Consider the following 24,148-nt stretch of genomic DNA (forward strand, 5'->3'; position numbering starts at 1 on the left):
GACCTCTCCTGTCTCGCCCACTGCTGCCCTCAGCAGTGTATTTCATCAGTCTGCCTGTTCTGTTTCCCACTCTGTCTCTGGTGAATCCTCTCACCCTCCCGTGCATCTGGCCTGTACCCCGGTTCTTGTATAAATAAATGAATAAATCTTTAGAAAAAAAAAAAGAATCTCCAAATAATATTAGTTGTATGTCACAAGAATGAAAATTATGTATCTAGAAATTTTAAGAAAAAACATCCCAAAACATCACATTTACATTAACAGAGAAACCTGAGGTCACTAAGTTCAAGGCCCTTAAATTGCATGCTTTTTACCACATCTTGGCACCAAGTGTCACAGTATGAACTTAGTCATTCTCTTTAAATGGACTGCCTTTTCCTTGATACTTATTACATCTAGTTAATCATAGGTTTGATAGATCATTATTATTTTTTCATGCACATTAAAAACAAATCCATAGTCATTAAGATCAATAATGTTTGTGTGTGCCACCTTTGAGTAACTTGTACCCTTAGCCCTGAGCAGCTCTATGATTTTGAAAGTAGCCCCCAGTTTCTTCATCTGTAGAGCGAGGACATTGAGATAGTTTTGTAAGTTACTTTCCAACTATAAAACTTCTGTTGGCAAACCCTCATATTCTAAAATTAAGTCATCAAACAATGAGGCCTCCACCCTCATCACTGCCTGGTACAGACCCAAGTACCATGAAATCAACCCATGGTCATGGTTTGTAACCCAGATATTCAGAACCTCTCAAGCAGGTAATTGTTAGATGGTGCCACTGGCTTTGGCTTCTTAGCAGAGATTCTTGAAAAACATTTACATTCAGCCATGGTGTAGTAGGGAGGACTTTTTTTTTTTCCCTTTTCTGGAGCTCAGATCCAATTCTTTCGACACCCAACCTGATACTCCTATCTGCTGTAAAATGTAGGTCAAGCGTTGTTCCCTACGTTCCAAGGGCCATTCCTTTCCAAAGGAGGTCATTGATGAGGCCTGAGCACCTCTATTTTGCAGGAATGTTGGTGGCACTGGTATGCTGTAATGACAAGAGCTGACCTACATTTCAATTTTGGCCTAATTAAATAGGAAAATAGATTATATCAAGTTCTCAACCTTGCCTCTTAGAATTAAACCTTGAAACTCTCCTGCCTTGGCCAAATTAAACATTGCATTGGGCCAGCTCACAGGCACCCTCAGAGGCCGTGTGCTGTGCAATGCTGCTTCCTCTGAATGCCCTGGAGATGCAGCAGGAAAGGAAATGGCAAGAGATGAGCACAACCTTGCCCTGTCACGTTAATTGCACATCATGGTTGTGTGAACCCCGAGGTGCCAGGCTGTTTCTTTTGTCTGGTTTAAGATTCAGGGAGCACAGAAACCAGTGAGTCTCTTTAATGTAGGGAAGCCTGTCCCTTTCTCATGAGAGCAAAGTATGTGGCCCTCTCCACACGTCCACTCTGCACCTTATGGAACATGTTTCCTGGCTCGGCCACCTGGCCCCAAGGGATGTGGTTCAGAGAGAAAGTCAAGCAGGTGGGACCTGTGAGCTGTCCTCAGAGGCGGGCCCTGCACCAGGGGCTTAAGGGATGGTCTCGGCCCCTGCAGCCCTCCTGTGACACCAATGTTTCTGCAGTCATGAAGCTCGTGCTTTACCCGGGAGCCAGGCTGAGTGAGGGAACCGGGCCTTGCTCCCTCCCTGGGGGAGGAAAGGCAGCCGGGTCTGAAGGCCCTGTCTTTTCAGTTAGCCATCTCTACGGATTTGGCTTGGTGGATGCAGAAGCCCTTGTGATGGAGGCGAAGAAGTGGACGGCAGTGCCCGCACAGCATACGTGCATCGTTGCTGCGGACAAGAGACCCAGGTGAGTCTCTCCCCGTACCCCGGTTGTGCAGGCTCGTCGGGTTGGACCTGACCCTGCTGTAGCACATTGAGGAGGAGGGAGGCGCTAATTACACACACATTCCCCAGCCCATAGTGGGGATGCATGTGTGTGTGTGTGTGTGTGCGCACGCGCGTGCGCGCATGTGCCCAGGCATGTGGCATGCATGTATAAGCATGTCTCTTATGAATTGTGAAGGCAGAAACAGTATCTCTTCCTCACCCATGTCTGTTGAGTCCTTTTGTTCTTGGTTGTCACTTCCCTCTTTTAGCGTAGGGAATTGGCTTCTCAGCTGAACCCTCAGCCTGGTGTTGGAGAGTCTCATCCATAATAGTTAGCATAGCTGACCACACCAGGGCCCTGCCTGCCTGGAGTGTTGATGGGGAGCAGCAGTGGGTGTCCCCTCTGTTGTCACCCATTGGTGGCCGCAGCCCAGTCTGCCGGCCCCCAAAGGCTGCAGAGTGACTCCTTTGGTTGAGGACAGGAGTAGCAGCTTCTGTCCCTTCTCTGTTGCAGGAGGGGTTTTATCCAAAGCGCAGAGCAGCTCTGAGTTGCTTTTATCTGGACTCAGATAACACTTCCATAGACTTAAGGGGGGCTTGAGCATTGCACCCTGGGGCCCTGGCCACATCTTCCTCCATGGGTAGCCCACGCCCAGCCTTGTTCGATACAGCAAGTTGTTTAAATCAGATACTGATTTTTTATTATGTATTTATTATTCAAAGGAAAAAAACCACCATTGGAGGGTCCATTGGACCCCCTCCAGCCCCACGCCCACCCCCAACCCCCTCCCTCGGGTAACCTAAGTTTTGTTGTCAAAGTCCACTGGCTTATTTTTATTTAATTTTGTCCACTCACCTGCTTTGTTTCCTTATAGTCCACAGATGGGTGAGATCATCCGGTGTCTGTTGTTCTCCTTCTGACTTATTTTGCTTTGCAAAGCATCATTTTTATGCAAAATTTTTATTTAAAAAAATCAGCTATAAAATAAATCAGAAGCAAAAATGCTACTCCATGAGGAAAGGACATCAAATCATTCTTCTGATTCTGCCATTGCAGCCTCCTTTCTAAGAAGGAGGATGGTGTGTCTCTAAACTTTAATAGCTGATAAAAAATGGAATGCATTGCTTTCTAGCTGTAGCTCATTATTACATGTAGAAAATACGTGTCTGAAAAAGAAATGATGAGGTAATTAAAAGTGACCCTTGCTTTATCGATAAATATAGATCACTTTTTGAGATTGCCTCATCCTTGAATGTATCCATCTCTTACAATATGCCCTTTGCTATAAAAGGTGGCCTAAAGTATTTCTTGATGATGCCTTGCAGTGTATTAGGAATTCAGAAAGTATTAGTTGGATACATAGCCATGGAACGGTCTTTTGAAAAATTGTGTCTTGGTCCTGCTGTTCACCGTAAAGACAGGCCTTGGAGTGATCTCCCCAAGGCCAGCCAACAAGCAAGCAAATCTCATTCTTGACATTTTGAAGTATCATTTTCTCTGGGGAGACTGACACTCAAGTTCTCTGAGATAAAGCAGGCTTTTGCTTTCTTGTGCTATGTTTGTTGGAAAACGCCTTCCACGGGTCAGGTGATCCTGGGCTGAGGGGCCCACAGGCTGCCATCCGACCCCCAGTGTCCAGGCCTCCAGCTCTTCCTGCCCACAGTCCCCCCGTCGGGGCGGTTCCTGAATGAAGCATTCTTCTCCCGCCAGAAATAGTTTTAAGATGGTAGAGTGGTGCCTAGGTGGCGAGGGGTTGTTTTTATTTTTATTTTATTTTGCTTTTTAAGTGAAAGCGCCCGAAGTCTAGACAGCACAGGTTGAGGGCACCAGCCGTAACACACAGTGTGACATTGTTCCTGTCCTTTGAGGAAAGAAAGGACTCGCCAGTTCCTGTGGAGGGGAAGAATCAGACTTCTGTTTCCAGTGAAAAGTCATCTTTACATTTAGCCATTTCAGTCTTTCTGGAATATTCAGCCAACCTGTCCCAAACCACAAGTTTAACTACACAGCCCATTGTTCCCCAGTTCATAAGGGGAGAGAGTGAGGAGAGACAGACGGAGAGCAAAAGAGAGAGAGGGGGAGAGAGAAACAGAGAGAAAGAGAGAGAAGTTGGCTCTTGCTGCATGGAAGGCAGATGCTTAGACATCTGGGTGTCATCACCTTTGTCACCTGCCTGGCATTTGAGTCAGGACTGCTGAGCACCCCACAGTGATGATGGCTCACATCCTTCCTCAGGGTCCTTGTCTAGCTTTGCCTGTTCTGCTGTGATCATTTGGCTTAGAAATGAGAAGGGCTTGTCCCCACACACCTCTCCTCGCTGCTCTCTCTCCATGCACAGTCCTCACTCTGTTTTTTCTCCATCATGGTGAAATCCTTGAACTTCTAAATGTCCCAAGCCAGGCTGAGCAGAAAGTGAGAAAAGACCGGAGTGTGCATGCCTGTGTGACCATGTGTGACGTGTCTGCCTGCCTTTCCTCTTGAGTGGAAGGAAGGTGCCACCTGGTGTGAGCAGAGGTCGGTGTCCACTGGAGGTGTGGGCATCCTAGTGCAGACAGGTCACAAGTGGTGCAGCAGTGTCGTCGGGCTCCCGAGTTTCAGGGCCAGGGTGTGATGGTCACTTCCCAGGGGTAGGAGTGGAGTGCAGTGACCTCTGCATCCTCTCCTGCCCTGCATCCCTGATCTGGGCTTTGTAGTGGTTCAGGAAGATGGTCCTCATGGTCAACAAGAGGACCCGGTCCGCAGGTCCCTCCAAGGTCCCAACCTATGCTTCGATACTAGCGTTGCACTCACTGTGTTCCCAGGGACTGCCAGGTACCTGGAATTCTCTGTCCACACCACCCTCTCCTGACCTCGAGCTTAAGCCAAAAGGCTGGCAGCGCAGCTAGGGGAAGGTTACAGCAGAGGAAAAGGGCTGCCATTAGAGACCTGTGGGAAGCAGCCCCATCAGGAGGAAGCTGAGGCATGGCTGACTCTCTCTACAATTGTCCTTCATTATCCCTGGGGGATTGGTCTCCGGCCCCACCGTCCAGAATGCCAAGTCTGAGGATGCTCAAACCCCTTATATGCAATGGTATAATATTTGCATCTTATATTTGTCCTTCCTTCCATGTCCTGAAATCAGGCTGCCGATGATACCTGGCCCAAAGCAGGTGCTGTGAAAATGGTTGTTAGGCTGTGTGGTTTCGGGAACAGAGATACGAAAAAGGTGAACTCATTCAGTACAGACTCAACAGCCTCGTGTTCCTAACTACGTAGCACACATTTTTCATTCTCTGTTGGTTAAGCCCTGGAGGCAGAACTTGTGGACATAGAGGGCTGACTGTAATTTGAAGAAGGACCATACAGAGGGGCATCCACAAGTGAACCCCAAATGTCAGCATTTCTAGTCTGAATGCTGCATATCTAGGCAGTGAGGTGTGGGGATCTAGCCTGCCTCTGTTTGGTCCCCACCAGCATGGAAGTAAGTCAGGGAGCCTGACAGGAGAGGCTGGGAGAGATGGGTGGGTAGTGAGGGGAGTCAGCCCCCACCCCTCCCTTCCAAGGTGCTGCCGGATTTTGCTGAGTCATTTCTGTACAGTCACTCACCCCCAAACAGACCAAGCCCCCCTAGGGGGCAAAGCACCCCAAAGCCAACTTTCGGTCAGCACTATATCCAACCCTCAAGGAAAAGGGGTAAGTCACTTGAGCTTGACAAACAGGCACTTTTACAAGCAGAATGACTTGTTAGAGTCCTCCCAGATACACCGCTGGGTCTCCGTGGTGCCGCTCAACCAGTGTTGAAACCCAGAGTCACCCGTATCTACTCTTGGACACAAATGGTTTTAAATGTATTTAAAACTTTCCTTCAATTCAAAGAAAGTAAATAGAATTATGACCAGTGATATCTCTGTGCAAAACTACTTTAAAATATGTGTTAGATAGAGAAGGATGGATACTTCCATTGACTTTCTTTGAGTGAAAAGGAAAATCAAGCTTAGTATAATTCCTGTGAATGAAAAAGAGGCCCAGTTATGAAATAATCTTATTTGACCCTTAGGGTTTTTCCAGCCATTTCTTCCCTTGCATCTTAAAATATCCAGGCTGCTGCGGAGCAGTTTATGAAGCTTTGAGCAAAGAATATATTTATAAGTGATCAAGAATTAACCACTGGCTTAACCACTTACTACTCTTATTCTTCTGGTATTAATGAAGCCAGACCATGCATGATGGTCATTTTATAACAACTCTAGTTATAAATAATACATAAGTGTAATGGATAATGGTCATAAGGGAGGCTAATGACTATCTGGCGTTTATGATGCACCAGACATTGTTCTGAACCCTTGATGTGTATTAACTATTCAAAACCCTCAACAAGAATGCGAGGTTTGGGGATTATTTTTATCTCTATATTGTAGATAAAGAAACTGAGGCACAAAGGAGTTAAGAAACTGGATAGGATGCAGTAGGGCTGAGCTGCCACCCAGCCTGCCTGTCCCCAGGAAGGAGCACGTCACAGGAGCTCAGGGCTAGACCAGATGGAATGACCTGTACGTCCCCCAGGAGACCTGTCCCCCTTTCTTTCCGTGGCCCTGGTCTGCTGGCCACAGTGGCGCTTCCCCAGCCTGGGTCAGCTTCTGGCAGCTGGGGGGTGGGGTGGGGGGGTAGAGGGGTGGGGGTGGGAGCAAGGCCCAGGTGTCTCATCTGGCTGCAGCTAACTTGGCCAGTGGAGACCACAAGGCCACTGCCTCCTGATGAGGGACCCTGTGTAGCTCCAGGAGCCCACTGTGGTGCAGGCACAGCTGGTTTCACGCCTTTTAGGAAACAAATAGCCCCTCTGGACTCTGTCCTATGCTGAGGACACCCCCACCCCTACCCAGTGCCTCCCTCCCTGGGACCTCATTTGTGAGGGCTGTATGACACCCTTGCTTCTGGTTTCTTCTATGGAAGTATTCTTACAAAATTGGTCCTAAGAAAACTTGTGGGATGCTCTGCAGTCCTGGACTAGGGTGACCACAGCTGCACCAGTGACAATTGTTCTGTTTTCCTGAGATTTCCTGATATCAGACACTCGGGAACTTGTAAAAGCTGCTTGTTTTCCTGCAGCCCTTACCCTTCCTACCTTATTTTTTGATGCACACCTGTTTTCCCCAAATTGTAAATGCTACTTCCTTCTAAAATAAGTATTTGAATTTTCACTTGATAACACAATTGATTCTTCTTATTCCCAGAAGTTATATTCTATGAAGTCACCAGGAGTCCTGAATTCCATTGCTTCTAGAAGTGCAGGGTGAGGTTCCTGCGAGCCCCTCACCACATTACAGTCAGTTTATCAACCGACCAACTCATCACCTTGCGTGATCTGTGTTTCTCTTTAAAGAGCACTTATTTAATGTACATTGTGGATTCATTAACACTGAATTCATGACCATCAGTTTTATAGCTCATGCCTGAATGAAGTTCATCTAACATGTATTTTCTCCATAAGGCGTGGAGCAGCCTCTTGTGCTGGGGAACACTAGACAGCGCCCCAGCACTGCACTTGGGGGCTGTTCTAAATAGTGAGACCGCCAACAAAAACTGCAAACTGTGCTACCAAATAGACCAAAAAAGGATACTTGTTTATAGTATGAGAACTGAAACCAGAAGGTAAAGCTTCCCCTTGTTCAACCTCGACTGGGAATGTACATATTGGGGCCTCAGATATTTGCTGCTTTGCTTATTTATACCCGCAAATCACTGCAAAAGCACCACAAGTGTTGATTTGGGGGTCACTAGATCTTAGTGAGTAGGTGAATTTGCAAATATGGAATCATGAATAATGAGGATGTCTTTTTTACTCCCCGTCAGGAATGTTTGGAATTGGAAGGAATGTTTAAAACCAGCTAATCTAATTTAGCCCCCTCATTTCAGATAGCAGGGAAATAGATGCTATAACTTTAAACATTGCATATTAAAACACCTTATAGTCCAATTCATTATGAACAACATTGTTTAATTTAATGCACTGGATCAGCCTCTTTTTTTTTTTTTTAAGTTAAATTTTACTTCCAGTCTAAATGATGTGCTATGGTTTGAGAATCAAAAGTAATTTTCTCTATGGAAAATTCTAAATGAGAACTCATCTGGATAAGAAAGTCCTTAGAATCTGTCTGCCTTTGACCTAATGACCATCCTGTCAAGAGCGTAGATTCTAGAACAGAGATCTAAGAAGTGACTCAGAAGCTTCTAGTTGTGACCTTCACAGACCAGGTTGCTTTCCTACAATTTAATTAATAAGTCTGTCCCAATTAACCCCTCTGCACTCCAGTCATTACCCCTTAGAAGGTCAGTGAAAGGGTTTCATGGTTGACCTTCCAATCCAATGGAAGGCCCTTGACCCTGCACAGTCCCCCTCACCCCCAGACAGATGCCAAATACAGAGGGGAAAACGCTGCTGCCTTCCGATTCTGGTGGGTCTCCCCCAATCATGACCTCACAATGGTCTCACAAGGAGCTGCACCCAGCCCTGCAGCTTGGTAGGGTGGCATAGCGTGAAAATGGTTTGCCCTTGAACCTGAGCATAGCGAGGTCTTCCAGTTGGGACTGAGATGGCCTGACTTAGCAGCTTCCCATCTAGAGCAGAAAGACAAGTGGTGCCCTGGAGGCTTTCCCACGGCCCACCTACCCCGACTCTTCCCTTTGTTTACTTGAAACTATTTATCTTCCCCTCGGATTGTTAGTTCTGATACCATACAATTCTCAGCATTGCCATTTGGCAAGTGCTCCTTGACTATAACAAATTGGGAACTTATTTCTCAACATCTTTACAAGATATTAGATGGTATTATGCACTGGAGAAAAGTGCAGTGGGTCCAGGACCCACTGCTGGGGTGGGGGGTGTGAACCGCCAGGGTCTGCTTCTATACAAATTTCTTTTCAATAAAAAAAATTGGTGGCTGTTGATGGACATTTCCTGGTTGAGATGTTTTAGTATATTTTTGATTTTCTTAAAAACAAAATGGTTTTTTTCTGCCTGATTTTATTGTAAGAATGTAGTATATAAAAGATATACAGCATACAAAATATATGTTCATCAACTGTTAATGTCATCGATAAGGCTTCTGGTCAAAAAACAGGCTATTGATTAAGTTTTGGGGGAGTCAAAGTTAGTGTCATATTTTCAGCTAAGCCAAGGAGGGGTGGTGGGGGCCAATTCTGTGCTTCTAACCTTTGAGTCCAAGGACCAGTTAAAGAAGGAGGCCCAGGTGTTAGTGGCTGGGAGATGCTAGAAATTTCTTGTGAAGGCTGGTAACCCTCATCCAGCCTGTTGGTTGGTAACCCTCAACCCCTCAGAAGAAGGGAGCTGAGGAAAGGAGGAAAGGAGACCACCTGGGGGGTCAGTAATTAAGTCAGAAATGTGGCTCAACTGGAAGTGAGAGTCTGTCCTCAGAGGTCCTTTGAACGGAGGGCAGGCGCCATAGTTAAAGGTCACAGTTGAGCAGGTCCTGTTTCTTGTAGAATCTTTTAGCCCCTTGGGTTCCTTTAGGATCCCAGGAAGGTGATGTTGTATATAAGGATGACAATTTTAGAATCGAATGGCAGAGGGACTTTTCCAGTTATCTTGGGAAGGTTAAGATCTTTCTAAATCAATTTTCGTGATGGAAGTCCAACTGAGCTGTGTGCGTGTGATAAAGATAATCCCCGCACATTGTTTAACCTAAGAAATAAATTACTTTACAGTCAACCGCCATTTTTCTGAGTTATCTTTGAAATAACCATACAGTGGGAGATAACATCCTTTTTTAATTTTCATTGACACTTAAGCTTTTGGTCTTCGAGTTAATCCTTTCTAAAGAGATGGCTTTTGGTGTTTGGCTTCCCCACGTTGACTGGGAGTTTCTGTCTGAAATACAGAAAATTCTCGGTTATCCTGAAACATTTCAAAGCTCCTCCTCCTCCTTTTTTTTTTTTTTTTTTTTTTAAGAAATGAAAAAGTCCCCTGATTTGGGATGTTAGCTTATTTGGTTCAACAGGAGTGGCAAAAAGAAAGTGTGGGAGGATGAACTGCATATGGGGAGGTTGATGAGTCTCTGGCCTGGGCACCCCACTTCCCCTAGAACCTGCAGAGCGCCATGGCCCTTAACTGTGAGCTTTCACAGTAAAAGATTTCACATCAAAGCTACATAATACAATTAGTCGCATTCCCAGAAACAGGCTTCTACCCCCCAGGTGAGGGTAACATCTTGGCTTTGAAAAGCTAACCAAGGTAGAACCTCTAATCCAGAGGGCGCTCACCCACCCCCAGACACCCTGTAGGCAGCAGCCAGGGGCTCTGTGCATTAGATCCAGCCCACCCTGTCTGACCTCAGGGGGCCCAGCAGCTGGAGTCCCTTAGCAACAGAAAAAAAAAAAAAAAAAAAAAGCCGAATGCAAAAAAGGTTTAATAATCTCACTGAGCATTTAATACTTTTGTTGAGATGTTTTCTCTCTAGGTGTTCAGACTGTGGGCCGGGCGCCTGGAGCCTGGCAGGTGATGGGACTTTGGTTGCCATTTTTACCCTGTTCCTGTTCTATGAATTCCTGGGCCTTATCAGGATTAAGTCTTCTTCACTGGGATTCCAGAATCTCTCTCTTCGGCAGAGAGACGGTTCCTCCTCCCCACATTGGCATATGGGGCAGGAGGAGCGGGGACAACTTTTAAAACTGAGTTGTGACTTTTGTTTCTGTCTCACCTTGATCTTGCAGCTGGGCCCAGGGAAAGTGTTAGGAGCTAGAAAGTGCAGGGTTATTCCTGGAAGCCACATTTAGTGAGTTTGCACCAGGAGGAGCTGCCCCCTCCCTTGTCTCAAGACACCCACGTTGCTTTCTTGTGCAGGCGGCCAGGGAATACTTCACCTGGAGATGTGCGTGGGCCTGGCAGGGCTTGGAGATTCCAGAGCTTTCTGTTCTGTTGGCCTCTGCCACAGCGGGGGGCCTGCTGACCGGTAAACACAGACAGTAAAATTTGAGGGAAGGCAATGAAAGAAGTCAGCATCTCTAAATCAATTTATGATGTGTGCAAATCATGTTTTCAAATATTTACAGAGTCTCCGAGGGAATTACATCACTGTTTATAACTGTTTTGATTGTTTTTTTATGACTCTGGCCCAGTAGAGCCAAGCGATGTAATTCCTGAGAGACTCTGGGCCTGTGCTTCAAGCCTCCCCTCCCCAGAGGAAAGTGGGGCCAGGATGGGGAAAATGCTCTGCTGATAAGCCCAGTGCCTGCCAAGCTCCAGGGAATTACTCATGGGCTGCTGGGTGGTGGGGGATCTTCTTCAGTTTACAAATCCTGGAGGGAGCTGAGTGGACACCAAGTGGGCATTGTGGCTCCGTCCAGAGGCAGGAGCTGCCTCCATGCAGGCTTCGTGTCTGCTTCATCCGGGAACGTGATAGAAAATTGTGGAGGAACTCTGATTTGGGTTTGGCGCTTGTCCTTGATTCCATCCCATGTGGGAAAGTTGCCATGAGTTTGTCAAAAGAGTCCTTATCCATTCCCATCACTGGGCAGGAGAGGGCAGGCGCCCCGATCCTCATGCAGGAGGCTCCTGTCTGGTCTCCATCACTCTGGGCCAGTCTTCAGGGTCTCCACCAGGACTTTCAGCCCCAGAGGCCGACTCGAGCTGCATCCCTTGTCTGTCTCTTCTTTCCCAGTGTCTGGAACAGAATTATGGGCCCACACCTGCAGCCTGCAGGGGCTGTGTGGCACAGAGGAGGGGGCAGTGAGCTGCAGCCTCAACCCCCGCTCTACCTCTCAAGCTGTGCAACCTTGGGCAAAGTCCTTGACCTCTCACAAATTAAATGGGTCGGTCCTTAGGGATTCTCATTCAGTGCCGGTGCCTGGTGCCTGCTGGCAGCCCGCACAGAGAGCATTGCTGTTACTGTCGTCCCATGTTATGACATCTGCTCTCAAGGCCGGTCTTGAAAATAAAGCCATGGGGCATCAACACCTTGCAGTCCCCTGGAGTCAAAGAGATGAGTTGGGCAAAGGCAACTCAGAGAGAAGCCAGAAGCTGCCCCCTAGGCACAGAAACGCCCATCCCTGGATGCTTTTGTTGAGTCTGCACTAGAAACCACTTTTTCAGTCCCCCTAAGTGAGTTGCAGAATGATCAGTGCCTTCTGGGCAGATGATGAAACTCAAACTGGATGGAGCTTCCAACGGTGAGACACAGTGGGGTGCAGCTGGGGGCCTCTAGCACAGAGGCCAGGCCCCCGGCACCCTCGGGTGACATGGAGCTCAGGCTGTCGAGTGCTGAGCTCCTCGCTCCCCTCCCAGGAGCATCCCCCTGGTGCAGACGCTGCGGACCACCGTCCTGACCACAGCCTGTGCCGACCGCTCTGACCAGCGCGTGGGCTACCTGGAGCACGTGGTGGCCCGCATCTCCATCTCCCACCCGCGCCGCGGAGACCTCCAGATCCACCTGATCTCTCCCTCGGGAACCAAGTCTCAACTTTTGGCAAAGAGGTAAGGCCAGGCAGCCTAGTGGGGTGGGGGCAAGGGCTGGGCATCCCACCAGGGCCCATCTACCCCGAGTGCCACCCTGGTTCTGCTGGCAGTGCCCTCTTGGCGACACCCACATATCAGCCCCACCAACCTGAAAAACAGCCTTCTGAAGCGCTGCCTGCAAAGTAGGCATTTCCAGGCTTAGTGACAGGTCTGTGGTTGTCCTGGTGTTTCGTGGAGAGACGTGTGGAATTCTGGCCATGACGTAACTGCTCACAGAAGTGCATGGAAGATCGTTATCACATTCATTCCACAAGTGACATTAGCGCTCTCAGAGGCACTCTTTGACTCCAGGGCTGCCTCCTGCTGGGGTCCAGGTGGGGTTGGAACCCGCATAGTCAATGGGGAGGCTCTGCGTGGTGGGAGGTGCACTTGGATGGGTGCTTAGAATTCACTGAGCTCTTGTTCATGTGCTTGGAAGGGTCCCCTGTTTAGTAGAAGTACCCAGAAATAGCTGGCTTGGCACTTGACACAGATTGTGGGAGGCTATGGAACAAAGCCAAACACAGAATCAAGGAGCTGTGCTTTGGTGCATTTATGTGACTTGCAGATAAATCCTGTGGAGGGGTTTACGAGCGCTTGGGATAAAGGGAGCTGGGGTTCCTTTTTAGATCTAAGAGCCAGAGGTAGAAAAAAGTTTTCATGGACATATCGACATTACCATTTTCTCTTGGAAAAAAGAACTGACAGCCATGCCACTTAACTCTCTTGTTTACCCCAAGGCTGCCCTACCCCCATTTCCTGCTCGCCCCCACTGAGCCCACTTGACTCATTTGGGCCACTTGCTGGCATCTGTGGTCCTTGGGTTGCAGGATTATAAACTAGGTTGAAGGAAAAAACCTGCAGGCAGAACCAGGCAGACTCTAATTGGCAGAAGGCAGAGATTGCCCCGCAGCAACGAAAGGTGGAAACAGGGTAGAAGAAGCGTGGACCTGGGCTGTGTCCTCCACATACCCTGTCCTGCCTCCAGGGCCCAGTAGCCAGTTTCTCTGCAGTCAGCAGATGGACAGCAGTCAACGGACTGTGGACCAGCACTGGGTTCGTCTTCAGCGCCTTAGAAGCAACCCTGTAACCAGACTCTGGCTTATGGCTTCCAAGGGCTTAACCACCAAGGTCAGCCGTTAGCAGGTCCTTGTCGCACAAGAGTGACACAGGACATCTCCCTCCTTTAGGGCGGCCCAGGCCATGATCTGTCTCTGCCATGGGAGGCCAGCATGGACACAGTTTGAGAGCAAAGCTTCAGCTGGATGCTATTTTGCAACCAAAGTTGTTTCTGTTATTGTCATTATCCTCATTATTGGAACTTTTAGAAACTGCAGCTAAATGCCAAAATTTAACTCTCTCTGAAAAATTTGAGGCTCTCCGGTTCCAAGCCCACTGTCCCTGTGCAGACACTCCTCTGGAGCTGGGCAATAGGCTGGTCTGATTCAGTGCACCCAATATCCTTGTCCTCACATAGCACCCAGGCCACCTGACTCTCGTAAACTCACCTCACTAGCTCCTCTTTGTCCCAGGCTTGTCACCAGGAGCATCTGAGGTGATGACCCCTAACTCCAAAGCCACAGCTAGGTGCAGGAGCCCAGTGGCAGCCTGCATTAACTGAAGCGTTGGTGAGACTTAGGGGCAAGGGTGACAGATGGTGGGTGGCAGTGACCTGGAAGGACCCACATGGGCTTTGAAACGTCAACTTGCGTTTACACCCAGCAGCCTCCCTTCCCAGCCCTGAGCCCAGGAAATGGCCACTTCTCTATTGCTCACCTGTGGAAATGTCATTTTACTATCCTTTGCCAATCAGAAGCATTGCAAGACCTGAATGTGGTAATATAGATGGAAAGGCTTGGCAACAATCCTGCCACAGGCAACTGATTCTCTTCCTGTCCTCCTTACATCTGTCTACCAGCAAGAACCTTCCAGTACCCCCGCATCCCCCTTACTTTGCCCCTCCCCCCCCCGCTCTTTTTCCTTCCCTTCTTATTTCCACCTTTCTGCTCAAGTCAGTGTTCCAGCCCCTCAGATGGTAGGAAGCAGGTCCTGTAGGCTCAGGGGTCACTGCTGTCCATTTGCAACATGGCGCCTGTGCCTCGAGCATGTTGAACCCTGCCTGGAGTCACTTGGCATCAGCTGAATCTTGGGAATTTGCTTTTTCCATGGCAGATTGTGTGATCATGTCAAGAGTTTGTGTTTAGGATCTATTACCTTCTCTTTGTTCCCTTTCGTGCTTAATTCAGCAGCTTTTTCAGGTTGCCAACCTGTTCCCTGAAAGTAAGTTGGCTCGAAGTATGCCAGCCCTGAGAAGAGGGCTTGTCTTTGTTCTGCCTCCAGTCCTTGGTTTCAGCTTGACATCATGTGTGAAAATCAGCCCTGAGTGTTACAGTCTTTTAAAAGAAAACCATAGTATCTCCCCACCTCCAGCCCCCGCTATTTCCATGCAAAGAAACTTCCCTTGATAACCATTTGTATACATTGGATATCCAGAGATTCCCCAAAGTGGAAATCAAACCTTAACAGCACACAAAACACGTACATCTGAATTTCTGATGAACAGAGAGCCCCTGTGTTCCACAGTTGTTATTCCAAAGTAGACGCAGAGAATTAGACGGTGGAGAAAGAGGCAGAGAGAAGCTCCTGGAACTGTCACTTCTACGAAGAGCAGGCTGGGGAGGGCACTGGGTGTTGAAGGGGCCGGGTGTCCGTGAGTTGCTTCCTGTTTCTGCTGGAACCAAGCATGAGAAAACAGGTGGAGGCTAAAGGCCCAGTCGGGAAGGAACTTCTGGTCTGAAAGGAAGAAGAGAGGTTCATCAAGTCTGTGAGGAGAGCCCCCTCCTGCTCCACCTCCCTTCACCTCCCCTCCAAGGCCACTTCCAGGAGTGCCTTGCACCCACATCGGAATGCACCATCCTGATATGTCATCTCCCCCAAATATAACTATTGAAACCTGTTAAGCCCTGGAGATTCGATGGCAGCACTTTTTTCTTGTATCCCCTGGAGCAGAGCGCACGAGGGCTGGCTCTATGGCGAGGTGAAAGTTCATTCATTACACAACCCGCACTTTGGCAAGGCTTCCTTTGAGAAATGTGGGGGTTATGTGGAAGCCCCTGGCACCCAGTCTATGTCAGTACTTGTAGGCATTGGGTCATGGCTCTTGGGGGTCCTTACTGGCATAGGAATGCCTCCTGGAGGAAATTAAAGGATTGAGGAATGTGTTGGTCACCGTGTGGACACTGCTGGGGAAGGGAAGGAGGTAGGACAGGAGTCAGAATGCCCCCATGCCGGTATCTGCCCAGCCAGTTGGAGCTGCAGCAAATTACTGTGCCTGGGACTTCCCAGCTATCCATTAGGGTGGAGAGGAGATATCTCTGAGTCCCTTTTGGGTGCCCACCTCTTGGAACGTTTGGGAGACCCCATGAGAAAATGGAGGTGAGGCTGATGGCCAGGGCTGTGTTGTAAAACAATGGCTTAGAAGCAGTGTAGGCTGAAGTCAGGCCCTTTCTGCCCCTAGGGTGTGTCAGAGGGTGGCACAGTCCCCTGAGCAGTAATTGGGGGCAGGAGAACGCCCTCCTTCTGCTGCCCCCTGCCCCCCACTGCTTTCTTGTATTCTGACCCTGCGTCTTCAATTACAGATTGCTGGATCTTTCCAATGAAGGGTTTACAAACTGGGAGTTCATGACTGTGCACTGCTGGGGAGAAAAGGCGGAGGGGGAGTGGACCTTGGAGATTCAAGACATGCCGTCCCAGGTCCGCAACCCGGAGAAACAAGGTCAGTGGCTCTCAGGACTGTCCCGACAGCCTCTGAGTTCCCCCTTTTTTCTTAACGCTAGATTTTTTTTTCAACTACAGCATCACTGGTAATTCTTTGTTCTTTTGCGGAGGTAAAACGCACATAATCACCCACTGAGTCGTTTTAAAGTGTATAATTCAGTGATTTTCAGTGCATTCACAAGGTTGTGCAACCATCACCACAAGTTCCAGAACTTTTTCATTACCCCTGAGGGGAAACTTAACCCATATTAGGTGGCTACTCCCCAGTTCCCCAGCCCTCCCAGCCCTGGGCAACTCCTCATCTGCTTTCCGTCTCTCTGATTCCTTGATCTGTGTATTCATGTAAATGGAATTGCAAAACATGTGACCTTCTGTGTCTGCTTCTTTCCCTTCTGTTTTCAAAGTTCCTCCATGTCCTCACATGTATCAGAACTTTATTCCCTTGGTTAGGACTAAATACTCTTCCATTGTATCAATGCAGTTTGTTTAATTGCTTCAGTCATCAGTTGATGGAAAGCTAGGGGGTGTTTTACTTAATGGCTCTTGTGAACAGTGTTGCTCTGAACATCCATGTACAAATGTTTGAATGAACATATGTTTTCTGTTCTCTTGGATGTATACCTAGGAATGGACTTGTTGGGTATTACAGTAATTCTGAGTTTAATTTTTTTAAAAAAAAGATTTATTTATTTATTTATGCATACAAGAAATGGGGCACAGGCCAGAGTGGGGAGCAGAACAGGAAGATTGACTGAAATACACTGCTGAAGGCAGCAGGGGGGAGACAGGAGAGGTCTGCTGCGCCATATGGGTCAGCTCCCTGGCTGGGGATCGAACTCTTGCTGCAGTGGCTGCGGACAGCTTCATAGTGCTGCGCCTTAACCCCTTGCACCACCAGGGAGGCCCCTGGGTTTAACTTTCTGAGGAGCCATCAAACTTGTCCACAGTGACTAGATCATTTTACCATAATATATGAGGATTTTAATATTTCTATATCCTTATCAAGACTTGTTAGCAACATTTTCCATTTTAAAAAATTACAGCTATCCTAGTGAATATGAGATGGTATTTCATTGTGGTTTCGATTACCATGTCCCTGAAGACTGATAATACTGAGCATCTTTCCATGTGCTTGTTGACTGGCCTGTAGATCTTCCTTGGAGAAATGTCTGTCCCAACCTTTTGGCCATTTTAAAATTGGGTTGTTATTGAGTTGTAAGGGTTCTTTAAATATTCTGGTGATAAACCCTTATCAGATAATATGATTTGTTATTTTTTCCCTCCATTCTTAAAGTTGTTCTTTCACTTCCTTGAGAGCCCTTTAATATACAAATGTTTTTAATTTGATGAAATCCAGTTTACTTTTTCTTTTGTTGATTGTGCTTTCAGTGTGATATTTAAAAAACCATTACCTAGGGCCTCCCCGGTGGCGCAGCGGTAGAGCGCTGGGTTGCGAAGCTGCCCTCGGCCTCTGCGGTGCCGGTTCAATCCCCGGCTGCTCCCCAGCCACCGGAGGAGGGTCCCACATGGCGCGCAGACCTCTCCTGCCGCCCGCTGCTCCCCTCAGCAGTGTACTTCGGTCCTTCTGCCTGTTCTGCTCCCCACTCTGGCTCTGGTGAATTCTCTCACCCTCCCGCGCTTCTGACTGTACCCAGTGCATGTATAAACAAAAAACAAACAAGCAAACAAATAAAGAAAGAAAAACATGCCTCTATTAAAAAAAAAAAAAAAAAAAAATCTCTTTAAAAAAAAAAAAAAAAAAACCATTACCTAATAGAAGATCATTACCTAATATAAGGTTGAATTCTATGTCTTATAAGAGTTTTATAATTTTAGCTTACATTTACAATGTTATCCCTTTTGAATTACTTTTATATATCATGTGAAATAATTCAATCTTTCCAATGTGAGTATTCAGTTGTCTTAGCACTATTTGTGGAAAAGACTAATCTTTCCCTTATCTAAAATTAATTGACTGTAAATGTACGAGTTTAGTTCTGGACTCTCAAATTTGTTCAGTTGGTCTATAGGTCTATCACAATCTTAATACCACACTGTTTTGATTACTCTCGCTTTGTGGAAAGTTTATAAATTAGGAATGTGAGTCTTCCAATTTTGTTCTTCTTTTTCAAGATTGTTTTGGTCATTACAAATCCTTATGGATTATAGGATTGATAGGCATTGCTGTTATACTTCCTTGCAACTCCATATGAATTATAGGGTTAATTTGCCAATTTCTGCAAAAAGAAAAGTTGGAATTTTGACAGGGATTTCACTAAATTTTCTGTAGATCATTTGGGGAATATTGCCTTTTAAACAATATTAAGTTTTCCCATCCATGAACATGGATGTCTTTCCATTTTTTTAGGTCTTCTTCAATTTCTTTCAACAATATTTTGTGCTTTCAGTCTACCTTGGTTAAGTTTGTTCTTGAGTATTTTATTCTTTTTCATGCTATTACAAATGGGATGGCTTTCTTAATTTTGTTTTCACGTTGTTTATTTCTCTGGTGATTTTTGTACCCTTTTATAACTCTCCTTTTAGTTAATATTCATTTATTTTACCAATCTTTTTGAGTGCCTACAATGGACCAGATATTGATTCAGTCACAAGAATACACCAGGGGAAAAAGAGTAGGATAATCATCTTATCCTAAAATTACCTACAAAGGTCTCTAAGCTCTTCTGGCCCACTGTCAGATTGTAGTAAAGTACAAGTACAAGACTCTAATGAGATGCTTTCCTGACATTGAGACTTTCACTGTTGTTCCTATGTCCTATACTGTGATAACAGGCTCACTCTGACCACTTGATTAGAAAAGACTGAGGTATATTTGAAGTGGGCAAGAGGGACAGAGGCAGGGAGCCAGTAGGAGGTCTCTGCAATAGGAGATGAAGGAGACTTAGATCAGGGTGGTGACAGTGGTGGTATGCAAAGTAGCCAGATCTGAAAGTACATTCCAGGGATTTGCTAGCCGATCAGAGGTGGGCTCTGAGAAGAGAGGGCATTGATGACTCTGAGTTTTTGTTCTGCCAAGTGGAAGAATAGAATCCAACTTCATACGTCTGGAATATTGCCAGGAGAGTGGATGCAGGAGAGAAATCAGGAACTCAGTACAGGGGGGATTAAGTTCATTATATGTATGAAAAATGCAGGTAGAGCTGTGCACCTGGAGGTCAGGGGTGAGATCTGGGCTGGAATAGACATTTAAGTGTTGATGGCAAGTGCTTATATTGAAAGTGTAGACAAACTCACCTGGAGAATGAATGGAGATCCTCTGGGGCCCTGGATGCTAAGAACTCTGGAAGGAATCTGTTTACGTGGCAGTGATTCCTCAGTGCAGGTACTGAGCGAGCTTGGGATTGCCTGGGCGCACAGCACTGAATCTCACACAAAGCATTTCTCCACCTCCTTCCTTCCCAGCCATTGCAACCCCCCCAGCACCCTATCTCCTGCCTGCATAACACTTGCCAGCTTGGCCCTCGTCTTTGATGCTGGCATTTGCTCTGTAGAGTCTTGTTTCTGGTTCCCATCATGTCCCAGTGCCCCCTGCTGTCAAGTTTATGGTGGGTGCACAGTAGATGTTTGGTGAAGGCATGAATGCAGGGGAACCTTTTGTGGTCCCATGTGGCCAGATGCTCTGCTTGCGCAGAAGACCCAGTCTTCAACAATACAAGGGCTACTTCCTGATGGGACCTCCAATTTAAGCCCTGACACAGGCCAATCTCCATTCTTGGGCATTCTTACAACCTGGATCTTTGGCTGGCTGAACCAGGAGCAGAATTAACATCTGGTTCCTTCCAGCTCTGACCTTCTGTGGGACTTGGGGTCACATTCTTAAGTGTGGTCACAGAGTCTGCACATTCCTGAAGTGGCTGTTCATTCATGGGGTCTGTTCATTCACGGGGGCATTACCCTGCAGAGACTTGAGGGTCCTGGCGTGGGCTTGCCGAAACCAGCGCAGGCAGGTGGCCGGCGCTGCTGATGTATGCAAGCCCTTCTTTCTGTGCTCGATGATGAGGACATGTTCCTCTCTCAACCCACCCACTCAGCACAGCCTGTGTGACACTTGCCAGCTTGGCTCTTGTCTTTAATACTGACATTTGCTCTGTAGAGCCTTGTCTAAGGCAGGCATTAGCCAGGCATTAGTGCTTCCTCCCTGAATGCAGCTGGAATCAGTGTTGCTCCATTGACATCCCCACAGTGGAGGGAGGGAGGAAGGTGGGCCGAGAGGGAAGGAGAAGAAGCAAGGCAGTGCATGAGAACTATCTTACAAGCGTCTGCCTTTTGAAGCAGGGCGAGCCCCAACACTGAAATGCTCAAATCAGTCAGGTGGCATCTTCGGGGAACTCAGCCTGGGAAGGTGACTTCGGGTGACTGAGGTTTCTCACTGAACTCAGCGTTTCAGAGCCCAGGAGAAACACAGACTGGTGGCTGCTGGGTCTGCACTGTTGGCTCTGAGGGTGAGGGTGTGTTCCATGGGCATGCCTTTCCCTCAGTGCCAAGAAAAATGCAGCAAACACAAAGGCACATGCCCAGAAGGAGCAACATGGCCCACCCCACCCACACCCTATTATTCCCATAACCTGTTCTGGGGCCCAGGGGTGTTGTTTCTGTGTTTATCTCAGTCTCCCTCAAATCTCTGCAACTTAATTGCTCTAAAAAAAGAAAGAAAATTCAGATGGTGCTGTATGGTATGCAAGGGCTTTTTAAACATCAGAGAAGATCAGGGTTCATTAAACATTAAGTCATCTAAACGATAGGCTGGTTCGAATCATGTTCACTTCCTTCCAAATTGAACTTGGTCCATGGCATTCGTTTATAACTGTTTTTTTAAATCTAAATTGCAGATCAGTCATTCACTTTTCTCTTTAATTCTTAGGCCCAAGGTGTGTCTTCTCCCAGAACCATTCTCTTGGGGGGTGGGAGTGGCAGGGTGCAAATCCTGCTCCAAAGCCGAGTTGCATTGGTAAATGGCTGTCGCCTCCTGCCTGCATTAACTGACTCTAGTTAGTGCCAGACCTGGGGTCTCTAGGACTTCGCCACTCACTGGGGAAGTATACTGGGGTTCAGGTGTGGGGTGTGTGCTGGGGCAGGGAGCACAGCATCCTCTGGGGAGGGGGCAAGCTGAGTCTCCATACCACCCCCTCCCTGCAGCAGAAGATTTGGGTGGGGGTGTCCCAGAGAAGTCACAGTGTCGTCAGAGCAGGGGCCTGCCCTGCAGCACAGCTAGGAGAAGTGTAGCTGCATATTAGAAAGTTTTCATCTAGAAGACTCAGACGTTTAATTTGGGGTGCTAAATGCAGGGAGTTTCGTTTCTCTGGGAAATGTGTGTGCTTCATCTCCCCACATCTGGCAGGGCGAGGCCTGGGGTAGGAGAACCTGCCCTCACTTTCCTGGATCTCTGGGGTGTCTCCCTTCAGACTGCTGCTGCCAAGTGCTGTAGAGACAGGGAGCTCATAAACAATAGACGTTTACTTCTCCAGCTCTGGAGGCTGAGTCTGACATGAGGCCGCCAGCATGGCCAGGGCTGGGGAGAGACTCCCGCCTGCTGCGGATGGCCATTATCTCCTGGTGTCTTCACTCTGGGAGGGAGAGAAATCTAGCTCTGTGGGGTCTCTTTAATCAGGGCACTAATCCAATTCTCGAGGGCCCTGCCCCTACTGACTACTCACCCCCCAAAGTCCCAGCCTCCAAATAACATCCCCTTGGGGATTAGATTTCGACACTGGATTTGGCAGGGGGACAAACACTATAATGACATCTGGCCTCCATGCCAGGCTTCCCTTCTATAAAACCAGGGGGAGCACACATTCCCTGGAAGGGGGACCCTGAAGGGGTGTGGAGGGTAATGACTCAGGTAGAGTAATTGAAGGTAGGGGCCTCCCCATCTTGGTGCCCTTGTTGGTGACCACACCTGGGGCACAAGGCCAGCCTTGCTGCCCAGGTGCACATCCCACTCGGCATCCTCAGGCGCAGGGAGAGGGTTGCACTTCCTGGAGACCTGTGCTCCTGCAGGGAGGTGAACGCAGGTGAAGCTGTGGGTCCTCCCCTGCTCAGCTGGAACTAGGCTTGACTCTGCAGTGCCAGCAGTGTCCTTGCTTGGGACACTCTTATTCGTTCAGTGCACACGTACCAGGACTGCATACCTGCCACCTCCAGGTCTGCAAGGCAGGCAGGGGCTGATGCAGCATTCTCACCCATCACCTCGGCAGCCCCTCCACCCAGTGCCCAGCCCAGTGCCCTTCTCAAGAGCTCGACCCGGGCTAGGGTCTCTGAATATGCAAGGTCAAGCCTCGTTCAGAGCCCAAGCCCACCTGAGCAGCAAGGCATTCCCGCCATCTGCCCCTGAGGTGGGAGGTTACGAGGCATCAATGTTTAAATGGAAAACAGAATCAAGCCGGCTTCGCCTTCCTCTTTCTTTAAGTGATGCCATGCACTGAGAGTCACACGGTAATGAATCTGAGACAACTGATAGCATGTAAAAAATTCTGCCATTACTTTTTCTTTCTGATGAAATTTTCTTTTCTCTCTCTTTTTTTTTTTTTTTTTTTTTTTTTGCTCTTTGTCCTTCTGTTTCCAAAAGAGTAATAACTGCACTGCCAGACTTGCTCTTGGCTTCAGGAACGTTTCCAGATTCCCACCCACCCAGGGAAGATGTAAAAATCATCAAAGAAACTGGAAAGGGCTAGGATGATGATAACTAGTGCTTACATCAGACACTGGCAGTTATTTTATCTCATTGTTAAAAATTAGCATGGAATCAGAAAGTCCTAAAGAGTCGTGGTATCCACAAGTGAAATACTAATGGCATCTAGGATTTGTTTTATGTATTTTTTTAAAGATTTATTTATTTGTGCATATAAGAGCTGGGGTGTAGGCCAGAGGTATGGGGGGGGTGAGAGGATTCACCAGAGACAGACTGGGGAACAGGCAAACTGACTGAAATACACTGCTGAGGGGAGCAGCGGGTGAGACAGGAGAGGTCTGCTGCGCCATGTGGGCTACTCCCTGGCAGGGATCGAACTCATGATGTAGAGGCTGCAGATTGCTTCATAGTGCTGTGTTTAACCCCTTGTGCCACGAGGGAGGCCCCTAGGATTTTTTTAAAAAATATCACTGGGAATGGAACGGAGGTAGCAGATTGCACAGTGTTGAGGTTGATGGGACTCTGATGCAGACATGGGGATTTATTGTACTGATTTCTCAATTTTGTGTTTGTTTGAAAATTTCCATCCTGAAAAGTCATTTAAAATACAAGGATGGGGACACTGCTTCCAAAGTGGTCAAACGAAGGACTTTCAGAGATTTAGATTGCACAATTAAATAAAATAACAAAGATGTTGCTTTTGAGCCAATACACCTCAATTCTCCATATGTGTGTGAGAAAAATGTTCAATATGCCATCGGAGAATTAGTTTCTTTGGATTTTCTTATCTCCAGAGAGTAAATCTATCTAGGAATACATCAATGTATTCAATTCATGTGTGTGAGTGGGTATTACGTATGTATGTGTCCATGTAGGTGTGTGTGTAGGTGTTATGTGTGCATACATGTAGGGGAATGGAAATTATGTGTATGTATACATTTGTGGTATACATGTGTTTATATGTGTATGCATGTATGTGTGTTGTATGTACATGGGAATGGGTGTTGTGTATGCATGTGGGTGTATGTGTGTGTTGTGTGTGCATGGTAGTGTCATGTGTGCATGTGTGTTGTGTGTGCATGTGTGTTCAGGGTAGTGTCGTGTGTGTGCATGTGGGTGTATGTGTATGTTGTGTGTGCCTGTGTGTTCAAGGTAGTGTCATGTGTGTGCATGTGTATGTGTTCATGTGTGGTGACACAGCAATCCCGAACTGTTGTTACTCTCTTAGGCCTGTGGTCAATGGCTTCACTGTCTGGCTTTGGGGTATTTTTGGTTAAATTTTTTATTTAAAGTGTTCTAATCATTACAAGATAAAAATCAGGTGAAATATTAAAGACTAACAAGGGCCTTCTACTAGGA

At 47.4% G+C, this 24,148-nt stretch overlaps 1 protein-coding gene across 3 annotated transcripts in view; it reads left to right on the forward strand.

The window, feature by feature from the left end:
• Positions 1 to 24,148, forward strand: part of PCSK6 (proprotein convertase subtilisin/kexin type 6) — a gene marked incomplete at both ends in the record, with an annotated part of 162,505 nt that overhangs the window by 98,825 nt on the left and 39,532 nt on the right. For 2 of the 3 annotated variants that reach the window (XM_084253905.1, XM_084253906.1), the window contains 3 exons: positions 1,739 to 1,856; positions 12,154 to 12,342; positions 16,002 to 16,138. In XM_084253905.1, the coding sequence (XP_084110031.1) occupies positions 1,739 to 1,856; positions 12,154 to 12,342; positions 16,002 to 16,138 (444 nt within the window). The remainder of the gene's footprint in view (positions 1 to 1,738; positions 1,857 to 12,153; positions 12,343 to 16,001; positions 16,139 to 24,148) is intronic. The other variant, XM_084253907.1, reaches the window with a different exon arrangement.

Source organism: Talpa europaea (genome assembly GCF_964194135.1).
Source record: "Talpa europaea genome assembly, chromosome: 14".
Classification (NCBI taxonomy): Eukaryota; Metazoa; Chordata; class Mammalia; order Eulipotyphla; family Talpidae; genus Talpa; species Talpa europaea.